The sequence below is a fragment of the Pleurodeles waltl genome, chromosome 8, assembly GCF_031143425.1.
Source record: "Pleurodeles waltl isolate 20211129_DDA chromosome 8, aPleWal1.hap1.20221129, whole genome shotgun sequence".
In the NCBI taxonomy this organism is placed as follows: domain Eukaryota; kingdom Metazoa; phylum Chordata; class Amphibia; order Caudata; family Salamandridae; genus Pleurodeles; species Pleurodeles waltl.
This window is the reverse complement of record NC_090447.1, coordinates 1,306,139,282-1,306,155,557: the sequence shown is the minus strand read 5'-3', so window position 1 is coordinate 1,306,155,557 and position 16,276 is coordinate 1,306,139,282. Positions and strand designations below refer to the sequence as shown.

The 16,276-nt window shown below is 44.4% G+C and overlaps 1 protein-coding gene across 3 annotated transcripts in view; it reads left to right on the top strand.

The window, feature by feature from the left end:
* Positions 1 to 16,276, top strand: part of ZMYM2 (zinc finger MYM-type containing 2) — an 851,515-nt gene that overhangs the window by 311,611 nt on the left and 523,628 nt on the right. For all 3 annotated transcript variants that reach the window (XM_069202286.1, XM_069202285.1, XM_069202287.1), the window contains exons 7-8: positions 4,214 to 4,329; positions 14,908 to 15,024. In XM_069202286.1, coding sequence (XP_069058387.1) covers positions 4,214 to 4,329; positions 14,908 to 15,024 — 233 coding nt within the window. The remainder of the gene's footprint in view (positions 1 to 4,213; positions 4,330 to 14,907; positions 15,025 to 16,276) is intronic.

The following is a 16,276-nucleotide window of genomic DNA, read 5'->3' as shown; positions in this document are numbered from 1 at the left end:
TACGACTGCGACGGCATCAAGCAACCACGACGCCCTCAGAGTCGACAAATGCCACCTGACGGCAAACAGAGGTACTGCTTGGAGGAAAATCTCTGGATCCAGACTGACGCCTGGGGAATTCAAAGGTAAGGAATCTGCAACTAGAATATGTCTCTACCAGATATATCACTACCGAAGGCAAGTAACGTTCTTTAGGGCTATATAGGGTCTCCCTCTTGGGTGGGTCCTTAGATTCGACGTGCAAGATTACATCAGGTCTCTACAGGACTTCAGAGGAATCTATAATCTACAGCTCCAGCAACTACTTTGCTCTTCAATATTGTTTCTCTGGCTCCTTCCAGCAACTGCAACGTTTCCCCGGCTGTACATCCTCAGAGGGCGGCAAGTCCTCAGGCTGCAGCAAGAAGGAATCTTCTTTGGAGTGAAGAAGTCACTCCCCTGCATCCGCAGGCAACAACTGCAATGACGCCCGGCCGCGTAGGTCCTTTCTTCTGCAACTCTGGGTGGATCCTGCAACACAAGTGGTGGCCTGAGTGGTCCCCCTGGTCCCCTCTACCAGCTATCCAACTTTAGAGGTGGTGAGCCTCTACCTTTCCTTGCAGGACTGTACCTCTATGCACCATGACTCTTGCAGCTTCCAAGGCTTGTTGGCTCTTCTTCCAAGGGATCTTCAGACTCCGTCTAGCCCCGGCCTCCAGCACTCTTCCCTGCAACTCGTGGTCTCCTGCCTGCTGCTCCAGCGACATGGGGCTCCTTTCCAGGTGTGTTGAGCGGACCTCACTGCGACTCCTGTGCCTGCTGCCTGTGATTTGCCTGTGGGGGCTGCATCTATGACTTCTTTCTCTTCTGAATGCTGGGGGGTCGCCTGGGACTCCCCTCCTTAGGTTGAGCCCCCCCAGACCTTCCTGGTCTCCTGCAACTATTCTTCTGACGTGAGACATCGACTGCATCACTTCTGGAACTCTTCCTCTACTCCTGTGCTGCATAGCCAACTCATGGTCTTCCCGGTCGACCTGGTCCTGCAACTCAAGAAGGGTGGGTAGAGGCTCCTGCCCCAACCGGACACTCCAACTGGAGCTAGACTTAGTCCCCTTCATTTGCAGGCCCTCTTCTGTCTGGATCCATCTTCTGTTTCTCGTAGTCTTGCTTGGGTCTTGCACGGTCCTTTCACAAAATGTCTCTGTGGGTTTGGGAAAAAACAGGTACTTACAGCTTCTCTCCTGGTCGCTGGGGGCTCTCTGGTAATTAGCTTTTGGAGGTCCTAGTTCCTTCAGCTACCCTGTAGGAAGTTGGCTCTGTATGCACTATTTCAAAGTAAGATTAGTATGCATAGAGTCCAAGGGTTCCCCTTAGAGGTAAGATAGTGGCAAAAAGAGATAATACTAATGCTCTATTTTGTGGTAGTGTGGTCGAGCAGTAGGCTTATCAAAGGAGTAGTGTTAAGCATTTGTTGTACATACACACAGGCAATAAATGAGGAACACACACTCAGAGACAATTCCAGGCCAATAGGTTTTTGTATAGAAAAATATATTTTCTTAGTTTATTTTAAGAACCACAGGTTCAAATTCTACATGTAATACTTTGCATGAAAGGTATTTGCAGGTAAGTACTTAAGGAACTTTGAATAATCACAATAGCATATATACTTTTCAAATAAAACACCTATAGCTATTTTAAAACTAGACACAGTGCAATTTTCACAGTTCCTAGGGGAGGTACGTTATTGTTAGTTCTTGCAGGTAAGTAAACCACCTACGGGGTTCAAGTTTGGGTCCAAGGTAGCCCACCGTGGGGGGTTCAGAGCAACCCCAAAGTTACCACACCAGCAGCTCAGGGCCGGTCAGGTGCAGAGTTCAAAGTGGTGCCCAAAACGCATAGGCTTCAATGGAGAAGGGGGTGCCCCGGTTCCAGTCTGCCAGCAGGTAAGTACCCGCGTCTTCGGAGGGCAGACCAGGGGGGTTTTGTAGGGCACCGGGGGGGGGGACACAAGTCCACACAGAAAGTACACCCTCAGCAGCGGGGGGCGGTCGGGTGCAGTGTGCAAACAAGCGTCGGGTTTGTAATAGGAATCAATGGGAGACCAAGGGGTCTCTTCAGCGATGCAGGCAGGCAAGGGGGGGACTCCTCGGGGTAGCCACCACCTGGGCAAGGGAGAGGGCCTCCTGGGGGTCACTCCTGCACTGGAGTTCCGATCCTTCAGGTCCTGGGGGCTGCGGGTGCAGGGTCTTTTCCAGGTGTCGGGATCTGGGAGTCAGGCAGTTGCGGTCAGGGGGAGCCTCGGGATTCCCTCTGCAGGCGTCGCTGTGGGGGCTCAGGGGGGACAACTTTGGTTACTCAGAGTCACCGGGGAGTCCTCCCTGAAGTGTTGTTTCTCCACAAGTCGAGCCGGGGGCGTCGGGTGCAGAGTTGCAAATCTCACGCTTCTGGCGGGAAATGCTGTTGTCTTTAAGTTGCTTCTTTGGAAACAAAGTTGCAGTCTTGGGTGAACAGGGCCGCTGTTCTCGGGAGTTTCTTGGTCCTTTTAGAGCAGGGCAATCCTCTGAGGATTCAGAGGTCGCTGGTCCTGGGGAAAGCGTCGCTGGAGCAGTGTCTTTAGAAGTGGGGAGACAGGCCGGTAGAGCTGGGGCCAAAGCAGTTGGTGTCTCCGTCTTCTCTACAGGGTTTTTTAGCTTAGCAGTCCTCTTCTTAGGTTGCAGGAATCTGCTTTCCTAGGTTCAGGGGAGCCGCTAAATACAGAATTTAGGGGGGTGTTTAGGTCAGGGAGGGCAGTAGCCAATGGCTACTAGCCCTGAGGTTGGCTACACCCTCTTTGTGCCTCCTCCCAAGGGGAGGGGGTCACATTCCTATCCCTATTGGGGGGATGCCCTCTGTGTGCATTTCTCAATAAATCTCACACTGGCATCAGTGCGGATTTATTGTGCTGAGAAGTTTTATACCAAACTTCCCAGTATTCAGTGTAGCCATTATGGAACTGTGAAGTTCGTGTTTGACAAACTCCCAGATCATATACTCTTATGGCTACCCTGCACTTACAATGTCTAAGGTTTTGCTTAGACACTGTAGGGGCATAGTGCTCATGCACATATGCCCTCACCGGTGGTATAGTGCACCCTGCCTTAGGGCTGTAAGGCCTGCTAGAGGGGTGACTTACCTGCGCTACAGGCAGTGTGAGGTTGCCATGGCACTCTGAGGGGAGTGCCATGTCGACTTAGTCATTTTCTCCCCACCAGCACACACAAGCTGTGAGGCAGTGTGCATGTGCTGAGTGAGGAGTCCCCAGGGTGGCATAAGACATGCTGCAGCCCTTAGAGACCTTCCCTGGCATCGGGGCCCTTGATACCAGGGGTTCCAGTTACAAGGGACTTACCTGGGTGCTAGGGCTGTGCCAGTTGTGGAAGCAAAGGTACAGTTTAGGGAAAGAACACTGGTGCTGGGGCCTGGTTAGCAGGGTCGCAGCACACTTTCAATCAAAACTTAGCATCAGCAAAGGCAAAAAGTTAGGGGGTAACCATGCCAAGGAGGCATTTCCTTACAACCTGCTAGTAGAGTATTGCCTATATAGTATTTTAGTATTTGTGTCGCTAAAATAAAGTACCTTTATTTTTGTAACACTGTGTGGTTCCTTCATGTCTAAGTGCTGCGTGGCTATAAGTGGTATTGCATAAGCTTTGTTTGTCTCCTAGATAAGCCTTGGCTGCTCATTTACAGCTACCTCTATGGAGCCTGGCTTCCTATACACTGACTACACCTCACTTATAGGGGATAATGGACCTGGTTTACGGTGAAAACACCTATACCAGGCCAGCTTCCTAAAATTGGCATTTACTGGCACAGCTTAGATTGCTTGCACACCGTCTCAGTTTTTACCCATTGGTGTAGATAGTGAAAGGTGTGGGTGTGGGAAAAGGGTTTGTTATTAGGCGCACAGCCTGTAGCATGTGCATGCACCTGCGGCTCCCATGACTTTTTTGATCTTTACTTTGCAAAAGATGTTACTGTTTCATTGTAGCGAGTATGCCCATGAGTCTGGAAAAAATGAAGATTTAGGACTACCAATGCAAAGGTTGCTATGGTGAGCACTTTGTCTTTTCTTTTATAAAGCTTTCCCTGTACCATAGTATCCAGTTAATGTTGAGGTATGTAGTTGGGTAGTATGTAATAATGTTTACACACTGGTTAATTTGATATTTTTCTTTGTTCTTTTTTTTAGGTTTGGGAATTAATTGTCACTTTTGTAAACGAAACTCTTTACCTCAATTTCAAGCCACAATGCCTGATGGAAAAGTCTACAATTTTTGTAGCTCCAGTTGTGTAACTAAATTTCAGGTTTGTTTTTTTGTCATAATTTTCCTTGGTACTTATTTTATGACTTTTCATAATTTACTTAGGATTATGGACAATTTTTATTGTAGTTTGTCTAGGATTGTGTTTTTTTTTTTTTGCGGCGTTTTATGAATTTTGTAATCAAAATTAATAAATAGTGTATATTTGTATGTTTCATGATGATTAGAGCAATCAGTGATTTCCATCCCGCCTAATTCGGTCTCCCGCAGACGGCGTATCATGATTCCATTCATTGTGGAGAGAGCATCAGCTGTTTTCACCTGCTGGTATCCACCAAAAGCAACACTGCTCTCTTCTTATTTTAACGGAGCACATTGTATATCAGTTCCGTCGAGTCATATCCTTGACTCTGGTATGGGGCAATAAATTATGCAGACACTAACCTAAGTTTCTGTCTTGCTTTTGAAAAAAACAAATGGTGTAGATCCTCTGAGAGCACACCTGCTTGTTTGACTGGCCTCCCTAAAACGGACTACATAGATATAGAGGCGGCAGAGCACCACTGTAGTAATAAAGCTTTACAGCACCGTCTCATATGGGCAGCGTTGAATGGATAATTTCGGAGAAAGAATATCTACACTGGAAATGACATCCATCAAAACTATTAACTCTCTAGCCATAGTTGAGTGCTATAACTGTCAGAAGCAACAGACTTGGTGTCATACTTGGAACTACTAACAGATGACTGACTAGAAGGAGGAGGACCTGATTATTCTTCAGTAAAGAAAAATAATATCAGCACTCAAAATCGTTGTCTCCATGGATATGCCACCAGATTCAAGCTAGCTTGGCTGAGGAGGGGTGATACCCCAAAACCACTCCTAGGATGCTTGTTTCTGGTCCAGTGAGGACCTAACTGGCAGTTTATGCTGAACTGTTCCCATGGGAAACAGGATCAAGATTGATTTGCATACGGCCGGGTCCAAACTGGAATAGCATGGCAAGCAAAAAACAACTGATGGTTTAAACCCAGATCTGTGACAGGGGGTGATCGTTTGTTTTGTTCCACATTCTGTCCTTCATCTGTTCTTTTTGTATTTGTAGCCCCAAGTGGGAAGGGTATGCCCAGACATGAGTCCTGTGGTTGCTATACCACCAGTTTCAAGCTAGCTTGGCTGAGGAGCAGTGATACCCCAAAACCACTCCCAGGATGCTTGTGTCTGGTCAAGGGCGGACCTGGCCCGGCAGTTCGGGCTGGACTGTTCACATAGGGAATAGGGTCAAGACTGATTTGCATATGGCTGGGTCCAAACTGGAATGGCATGGCTAGCAAAAAAAACTGATGGATTTAAACCTAGATCTGTGACAAGGGGTGATTATTTGATTTGTTCCACATTCTGTCCTTCAACTGTTCTTTTAGTATTTGTAGCCCTAAGTGGGAATGGTATTCCCAGACGTGAGTCCTGTGGTTGCTATGCCACCAGATTCAAGCCAGCTTGGCTGAGGAGCAGTGATACCCCAAAACCGCTCCCTGGATGCTTGTGTCTGGTCAAGGGAGGACCTGGCCCGGCAGTTCGGGCTGGACTGTTCACATAGGGAATAGGGTCAAGACTGATTTGCATACGGCTGGGTCCAAACTGGAATGGCATGTTGAGCACAAAAAAACTGATGGATTAAACCTAGATCTGTGACTGGGGTGAATGTTTGATTTGTTCCACATTCTGTCCATCATTTGTTCTTTTTCCGTGGATCTGGTCAGCTCTAGTTTTCAGCAGATGGCTGATACAATTGAATTGAGAATACGAAGATGCCATTGTGGCCTGGCTTAAAACATCACATTTTGGGTATGTTTTTCAATAGTGAAATTCTTTTTGAAACATGTGGATGAAGCTTTATAGTGCATTACAATGGACTTGTAAGACCGCTTTTTTCTTGTGCTGCAATATGGATGGCAGGTGGCATTTTGTGGTGCAGGGGCAGGAGAGTATCCTCTTATGGACATGGTTTCCATCCATTCAGCATTCCTCATCAAGAAGTCCAATTGCCTTTATTTAAACAGCCATGGTACGTGCCCACTATGGTCCGACAACCCCAGCCTTCATGTTCACAGCAGCAGCCTAAGTGAAAGAACATTTTAAAAACAAGCAATTGCACTCTTCTGATGGGTACGTCTACCTATAAATTCCTGGTTTGTTGAATCTCTTCAGTCAACAGACTGTATACAGTAACTGCAACGTCTCCTGCTCCTTGAGGTGGTGACACGGGTCCAGGCTGTGCCCTGCCAATAAGTCATGGAATAGAGCTCTTCTAAGGTGCCAACCCAATGCGCAAATGGCCTTTTCTTTTTTTTTTTTTTTTTTTAATGCCCGCTCACATGAATCTAGTATTGCTCTCCACAGTACTTTAACATTTAAAGATATCACTCTTAGCCACACAATGTTTGCTTTTTTGGTTGCTCAGGCTGCAACATGTTTCCAAATCCTGTGAGTAGTGTAGATGTATGCATCCTGTGGCCATAAAGGAAAGGCAACCTAAACTTTTTGACGTGGGACCAACGTCTGGGTCCAGGAGCAGTAAAAGGTCCTGCCCTGAGTCAACTTCAATTGCTAAAGCCTCCAAGTGGACTTCCTGGAGGAAGAGGTTCTCCAGGACACCATGTAGATGGGGCAGGAGGGCTCCTTCAAGGTCTCCACTTTATTGTAGGTTCAGAGGTAGATTGTCCAGCTGGCATTTCTTCTCTCTGACTCTGGCTTCAGCATCTACTCTTGAGCCAATGTTGGTAGGTATTGCACCGATGCTGCCAAATGGCCCAGAAGATGATGATGTTGTGTTTTTTGGCAGATGCAACTAACCCCACACATATTGCGGCCTGGGCAATACTAGCTTTCTTCTGCAAGAATTCTTCCCACAGTGCTTTGTAGTGGAAACTCCAGGCCCAGAAGGCTTCGGGACCTCTGACCGGCTTTACGCTGTTTGATGTGGCCCTAGCCTATGCTGTTTTGCTACCTTTCAACTCTTCGTCTGGGATGTCCACTCCTTAGTCTTCACCAAACGCCTTTTCAACTTTTCCATCTTTGGCTCTATGGTCGCGAGTTTCAGATCGTTGCATGATTTGACACACCTACTGAAAATTAAGTCTGTTTTTATGTGAGCTAGATGAAAGTCACACCAATTGTCGGAAGAGGCATCATACAGGCCCCTGTCATGTGATGAGTACTACAATAGGTTATGAGAAAGTTTCACCTCTGGTTCAGATCCGATTCAGATACCCATAGCCTCTGTCATCTATCAACAACTGTAGCGAAAATGGTGGCCTTCTTCCCACTGTGAGCACTCCAGTGTATTTCGCTGTTCAAAATGCTAGAGGCTTTGGCATATTGCCTGATTTTGTTTGTCTGCTCTTTGGGTCCTGCTACTTGGGAGGAGGCTTCTTTTATTTTATTCCTGCTGAGGACCTTGAGCTATGCTTGCCTGGAGAAGAAACCTAGCGAAACCTCCTCATGAAATTTCAACAGCCTATAGCTTCTCCTTCTGACCCTTTGCTGATGTTTGATTCCTTGATGGATTGTATTGTATCCTTGATGGATCGTATCCATCAGTAGCATGGAACAAGCATGATTTCCCACCAACAGTAATTACCCTGCTCTGTGGTGGAGGCACCTTCATCTTCAAAGCTCAATCCTGATTCTTTTTCAATCTCTCCACTAGCAAAAGAATTGAAGAAAATCTAAGGCATGAGGAAAATGTCTTCTATTTGGCAAGACTCACTCTTTGTTGAACTAATGCTACTGGTCTTTTGGCCTGATATTCCGATGCTTTAAGGCAAATGGCTCAGCTAGTTTTTCCTAACCTTCATAACCACCTGTGTGATCGTGCTGTAGAGGTGCTGCATGACTGGCAAGATGTGGCAAAGCAATTACTGTAGTCAGGTCTAGACTCAGTGGCCTGACCTATGGATTCCTATGTCATCGGTTGCTGCATATGAATGCCCTCCACAGGGTTTCTACAGATGTCCAAACATCATTGATGGGTATGTCCTTTGATGACTGCTGCCTCTTGGGCGGGATGTCAGATTATGCTCTATGGTGTTTTAAACAATGATGTGTTACATTTCAGTCTTTGGTACCACCATTTCCTCCCTGCTCCCTCCAGAGCTTGCTCTTTCAACGGTGTCAGCTCTCCCAGCATGTTCAGTCACCCCAGTGAATTATTTTGACAGTACTGAGGAAAGTATCGTCAGCAGGAGCAATCTTCCTGTTTCTTAGCACTCCCAAGCCTCTGCAAGGAGTTAAAAATGTAACTTAAATCGTATATTTCTGGCTCTGTAACATGGTGAATGAGTTGTGTCCCTGGACGTGAAGGAAGCTTACTTTCTTGTACTGATGCTGCAGTTGCACAGAAAGTACTTAATGTTTGTGGTGAGTTCTACCACTTATGAATTCAAAGTTGGTGTTGGTGGCTCATCATTGCAGGTTTGGATGGGGGGCGGGTATGTATATTTCCTTACAGTGAAAACTGGTCATGCTGCTGTCTGACCTGGATTTTTCAGTTAATCTGTTCAATTTGTACCCCCAGCTCTCAACAACTGCTCTTTATAAAGGTGGAGTTGGACACCCCATCTCTCTGGTGAATTCAGACTATGACATTGATGTTTTGTGAGGGAGTTGGTCCTCTAGCCCTGACTGTCTTTTGGGACTGTGCACCTTCTGCATCCTGCTTTTGCCTCATATTCAGTGGCATATGGGCCATTGCACTGGTGCCTCCGTTACTAGTGGGCACAGTACAAGAGAATCTTCAGATACTGCTTGAATTTCTCATGCAGTAGCCGAGATGTTTAGGCCTTCCTTCCATGGAAAATTGGTCTAGGTATTACAGATCAGCAGTGATGTGATATGCCATGAAGCAGGCCAGCATGGGCTTCCTGTGCCTGCCTCAGGTTACTGGTAATGGGCTCAAAATCACTTTTTTGGGTACCAGCCAACAAACATTTGGGTTCCCTGTGCGTACTCAAACTACATCTCTTGATGCCATCTTGCTTACCGTTAGTGACAGCCCCTCCCAGGTGTTGCTCAGATTTTGAGATTTCCCACAGGTCGATCCTTTTGCTATAGGAGAGAACAGCAGTGTCTGAGAGGGGGTCATTTGAGAATTGTACAGTCTGAGTTGGGGCTTCCACCTTCAAAACTATTTTTCCTATTCTTTTTTTACCCTCGTGTTCTGAGGACGCTGCATTAGGAACGAGTACAGCAGATTACCCTTGGAATATGTGTTTTTGGATCTTCATCTATTCCTGGGCCTCCCCTTCATTTTCTGCTTATAGCCAACCTTTTCCTGCAGCAAGAAGGCCAGGTCCTAAACCTGAACCTCCAGAGCCTCTTCCTTCATGCTTGGGGATAGACAGGACAAGTTGATGTCCTTCAATCTGCTCTCAGATATGGTTAACGTCATCCTGTCAGCTCATTTCCCATCCACTAAATATCTGTGCTAGGTGATTTCGCTTTCTAGTGTGACGAGGTGAATATTGATTTCCCCCAAGGTGCGCTTGTTGATAGATTGTGTTTTTTTTATATTTGGTATACCTATGCTCAGCCACAGCCTATGATGTTATAACAGAAATAACAGACAAGAGAACAAGATGGACATCTCTGCCTCTATCGCTGGCTGGCCGTATGGTCCTAATGAAGATGATCATACTCCCTAAAATGCTATATATATTCCTTAATACACCATATCAATCCAAATGTGCTTTTTTCAGCGCAATACCCAAGCAGATGATTGAACTGACGTGGATGGGAAAGCAGCCCCCTTATAAGCTGGTAAACTACCACGTTACCCTTTTCACCGGGAGGCTTTGAAGCTCCAGACTTTAAGTTATACTGCCACTGTGCACAAGTTCACTACGCAATATATTGGTTTAAGCCTGACCCTTATCTGCCACACTTAGTGCTAGAGGAGGGCTATATGGACCCACTCCCTACAACATCACATCTGGGAGCGTTGTTCCAATTCCTAGGTTCCAGGGATTCTTCAGTGGCATGCACCACAGCTGCATGGAAAGCCCTGGCACGGTATACAGACAAGCCCATGCTGTATTCTCCCCTTTGCTCGCTCTCACTTACTCCTCTACTTCCAGTCATGCGAGAAATTGCGTGTAGCTGATTATTAGATCAAACTACGAAACATGGGGTGATCTTTATGTAAATGGCACATTCAAAACTAGGGAGCAATTTTTTGCAGATTCCCCTTCCTCCATCGTAGATGTACTCCTCTATATCCGACTTCAGCTCAGCGTGAAGGCAGCCATCCCACAGTTCCCTGATGAGCCATGTAAGCTGAATGCTTTACATACACTGATGCACATGCCAAGGCACCTACTCTCCACGCTATACTACACTATACAAATGGAAACACCTGTGGGAACCCTTGAGGTTCGTCAGCGATGGCAGGCCAAGCAGGAGATGGACCTGACGGATGACATGTGGAGGGAGTGTTGTGCTCATACTGGACAGGTTTTGTCGAGCAGTCACCTTCGCATAATCCACTATACATTTTTTACGCAGTCTTATTATATGCCGCATAGAATGTACAGATATGGGTTGAGGGAGGACGATAAATGTCAGAGGTGCAACATGGCTGGAACGGACTTTCTGTATTTGGCTTGGGGGTGTGGCTGCATAGGTGAATACTCGTATGATGTAAAGCAGGTGTTAAAGGAAATGCTAGAACCATCGTTTCAGCTAGCACCATGAGCGGCCCTCCTAGGGTACACACAGCAAATTAAGCCACAGTATAGGAGATTTACAGCCCTGGCGCTGTTGCTGGCTAAGCATAGAATTGCTTGTCATCGTGGGAGCTGGCATGCCCCAAAATTGAAGGAGTTGCTGGTGGATCTCATTTGTTGTGATGAACAGTTCAATTCAAGGCAAAGCTGCTAATGGTAATTCATATGTAACATCAATTGCTTGTATGATTGTACGTTTGTTGATTTCTTTTGTTGTTTTTGTAATCCAACAAAACACAATTAAAAGAAAAACACAGCCCAGCTCTTCATTATGAAAGGTATAAAAGCTATATTTAGTGACAGTATTGTCTTAAATGAGCCCAGTGCAAGAAACTGCAGTTTGTTTGATACTAGCTAGCGAGGTCATAGTGGGTGTTCATGCCTTATTGGCCCTATTTACTGAGCTTGGAGACCATTTGAGTCCTTAATTTGTTGACTGTGCCATTATTGGACAATGACTGCCAGATGAAGAGAAGAATTAGAAATTAACTGCACGTGATTCCGATTGTTACAAGCATTTCTATCACTTTCATGCTGCTGGAAACATATTTTTATACCTCTTATAAAATGCATCACTTACACTGTGCTGACAGGTAAAATACTGTGCACTCCTAGTTTGTCTGAGGTTGCATATTGTGTAATATTACCAATCTCTGAAAATGTACAGGGTTTACTATGAAAATGTGAAACAATTGCTCTTAATTTCAGGGAAGTATCACATAAGCTCTGCAATGCTTTTGGTCTTTATGCATGCAAGTCTGGCACACTGTGAGTAGTTCACCTCTGGTAAAAACTGCATGCGCCCTCAGGCATGACACATGCCATTCTCAAACATTAGAAATTAATGCAGTACTTCGCTGTCTTAAACATAACAAAAAGAGAATAACTTGGTAGATCATTAGTGACTGAGTTGTGACTTCATAATACCCTTGTTCATTATCAAAGGTCATCAACCTCTTGCTCACGGAGAAGGTAAACCAAGAAAACCTCTTTCTCCTTCACTGGATCTTCATGGATAATCGCCTGCACTGAATTATTCTGCTCAACGGTGGAATCGCAGAACACTTTAAAAAGTTAACATATACACCATTATCTAGAAAAGCCCATTTTTATTTTTTAAAAGAAAGCAAATATGACAACTCCTGAAACCACTTCTGGCACCCTCTCTTTCGACTGACTAGAGATGCATGTGAGACAGTGCCTGGAGGAAAGTCACAGAGCCCTTTCTATCCACTCTATATATCACAGACACCATCCATCAAGAATTGTGTGCTAAAAATCTTCTACTTCCCCTTAAATTTAAGGGAGGTATTCTGCAGCAACAACTGACTTACCTCAATCTGGGATAATATCTATTAACATCAAGTATTGATGACAGAATATACCAGTGCCTACAGTTCAATATACACATTTTAGACTCATCTGACCGGGCCTTTGGAATATGTCATGGCACTCTTCTTCACACTAGCTTCAACCAGAAGAGCTTTTACAAGACTTCTGACGAAACACAAGGCTGTGGATCAGAATCTTCTTTCCTCAAGGGCAGAATCACAACTAGACTACATGGTTCGTTTTGCAGCAAGATATCTTTCTGCTTCTCCAAGATACAGTTCTTCCTATAAAAAGAAAGTAAGCACCTAGACTCCGTTAGGAGGAAGATGGGTGGCACATCTGTTACCTACATGAATGTTGCCAGAGTAGCAGCTTTACTTGGCACATATAGATCTCTGTCTGATTCGTTACATTGTTTTTGTGTCAAATCTCACAAAGATTTTAAGAAGGTGTTGATTGATGGAATGGTTATTTCAAACAATATAAGTGTACCTGCAGACTCCTCTGTCCTTTGTGTTCAGATTCACAGGATTAAGTACACCAAAATATTGTAAAGATGCTGTTTTCTGATACCACACTTTTTGGTCTCTCATGCTGATTGAGAAGTGCATGAAATAAAGACCAAGATAGTAGATTTAGAAGTCATTGGCCTGACTTTAAACACTACAGGACTTAACACATTATTAGTTTCCACAGAGGTTTTAAACCCCTCTGTGGCCTCCCCATCACCAGTTGCAAAAACTGAAGTTGTCTCAACATTAAAACAAAATAAAAAAAATAAACAAAGCAAGTGGTAGAGAAGAACTACAGTCACCAGTGTCTGTAATCCGGTAATTCCTACCCAGATAGAGCCCATGAAAGGCCATAGTAATGTTATGCATGGCTTACTGCAATATAGTCCACATCAGTGTTCCAAATGAGAAAAGAGTTGGAAGCTTTAGCACATAGAGAACCAAGTGGCATGACTATCCGTGAACTTAAGAATGTATGATCAAATTCCCTGAAAGCACTGCACTGACTCCCATTAGAGCAAATCTTATTAAAGGTGGTGTGTACTTGAATAAAAAAACTTTTGAGAAGATGTTCTTGTTTGCCTGTGTACATTCAGCCATCACTGCACACCATGATGCAACCTCTGGTCTAGCGGCACCAGTCTGATCAGCATTCCCAGATACAAAGAAAAGAAGGTTAGAGTTCAGAAAACAGAATTTCAAGTAACTCTTCTTGGGAGTTCTTGGACGTTCACCTGCAAGCTCTTTACAATATAACCACCTTCGTAAAAGCTCCTAAGGAAATGGTGTTAAAAAAAACCTAAGACCCTTATAGATAATATATTGGGACCAGACCCCTTGCAGGCCCACTCCCCATTTGCAACCGAAACTCATGCCTTGCAACCTCAAGCTCCCACTGATGATTTTGCAGGCTTCTGACTTGTGGCTTTATGACTTGTGTTCACTGCGTTCTTACATGCTCTGTGAAGCGGCCTTGGTGGCGTCTTTCTGAAGTTAATGTTGCAAAGTGGGATAATCCAGTCTAGCAGCTTCCTCTAGCAGTAATGATTATATTTTAAAAGCATTGACTCTTGATAAGATGGCATGTTTTTAAGGTGTCGGCATTGAAGCTAAATCTGGCTAATATTAAGTATTTCTTTGGTCAGCTTGTGTATGGGCCCAACACACTGAGACATGGCTGCTTCTTGGATACAGAGAAACGTAGTTGTAACAATAATGTAGACCAGTGGTTCCCAACCTGTGGTCCAGGGAACCCTGGGGTCCACGAAGCCTCCTCAGAGGGTCCGCTACTGCTTAGAAAATTAAATAGTATTAACAGATTAGGCTCCAGCTTTCAGCAATGACTTAGTGGGGAGTACTCGGATTCCAATAATGATTCCGGGTTCCAGTAAGGATAAAGTGTGGGTCCACAGAAGTCAAAAGGTTGGGAACCACTAATGTACATTCTAATTTAAACTTCCGGTTACTTGGCCATGACTTGTTAACTTTGAGAAGTATTTCTTTTGTAATGAATTTTAAAATTACATCTTGTGGTCAGTAAATGTTGTTTTCCAGGCGCCTGTTGACTTTCTGTAGTATGCCTTGCATTTCATATTGGTTTCATTCAGCCTCGTAATTTTATTTCATAGCTGGTCGTGAAGGTCTAGAGATTGCTCATCTTGTAAGATGGCAGTTGGAGCAATTTTCTTGCATATTTTTTCTATTCAGTAGCCCTGCTTAATAACTGGCTTCTTCTTCCTCATTTCCTTCATTTTACCTACTGTCTTGGGAAATCCCCACATAATTATATGACCCATAATAAGCTTTTTTTTTTTTTTTTTAAGTATACTTGTTGGATTATGTTTGTATGTTTATACCATCAGGACAAGGACAACTATCTTGCTTTTATGAAAACGTGGGCAATATACAGTTGAGATGACAACTTTCCATGGTGAGAAAACATTAATTAATGTAAACTGCTCTTTGTCACAAATAGTTTTTCTGATTTTCTTTTAGACTCTTAGCGTGCAGTCGTCTGCTAATGGTCAGCTTCTGCCCCCGAGTGATATTCAACTCAAATGCAATTATTGCAAGAGCACTTTTACTTCAAAACCGGAAATATTGGAGTGGGAGGTAAGATCATTTTGAGAACTTGTTTATAACCATAACTTTAGTGTTTAGTGTTGTCGCTCCTTTGCTGCCTTAAAATAATTATACCTAAAACCTCATAACTAAAATGGATTTGTATTTGATTGTGTATTTTAAGACTTTCAAAGATCTTCTAAAACCAGCCACAGGATCAGTATGCCCAAACCCATTACTAATACCATCTAGTGATCGGGGTGTACAACTTTCTTGCATGACTAGACATTTATACTGCAAAGTATGGTATGATGAGAAATGCACATGTACATCTTTTAGACCCTTTTGTTTACATGTAACCTTAATGGTAGATCACATATGCAGTAGTTCTATTACAATTCTAAATGAGATAATAGTTTCAAATATTAAGTAACCATTTTGCTTTGCAGGCTGAATTCGGAAAAACCGTGATTATGATGTTAGGAGACTAACAGTTCTATTGGCCTTGTTAGATGTTTCCATTTTTTGCTTATCATTCATGTAGACTCCGAAAGCAGTGTGTGGAGACCTTTTTACCCATAAAGTATTTGGCACAGCATTTTCTTGTAAATATTTTTATTGCAGTTTTCAAGTCAACCAAACATAGGCAAGTGTGCGCGACCGGGGAGACAGTAACTGACATATGAGCCAAACATATGCAACAAAGGGTATACACCTCAAATTCATAACATTGGTTTGAGGTTGGTACAGCAGCCCACAGTGTTAATCTGTTGAAGTGGTGTAGAGCTGAAGGCACAATCTCAAACAGTAACTCAGCGTTCCCTGCTATGTCCACCTCACACGCATCTAGCAAATGGGCATATAGCCCTCTCAGATCTAGGCCAGAGCCAGTTCAGACCACTGAAGCAAGGTCAGGTTTCTTTGGGGGTGTGCCAGCATCTGGCGAGGAAGCCGCAGAAACCACCTTTTTGGCTAAAATCTGTCCCTGGCAACTATTTTGGGGCAAGCCACTAAAATCCTGTCCCAAGCAGGCAAATTCAGGTCCCTCCACATTCCCGTAGTCTCCTCTCTCCGGAGCTCCTCTCACAATCCACCCACTGGGACAGCTCCTCCTCCCATCTATACAAGTCGGGGCACTTACAGATTTCCAGCTCATTTTCAGTTGCCTGCGTCAAGAATGAAGCTCTGTAATCCTGTCTGTCACTTTTTGGGTCACACTTCCCTTATGAAGGACCAAGAAGCACAGCTTCTGCTAACATTCAAAGTCTCTGTGGTTCGACAGATGAATTGTAAGACTGTGTCT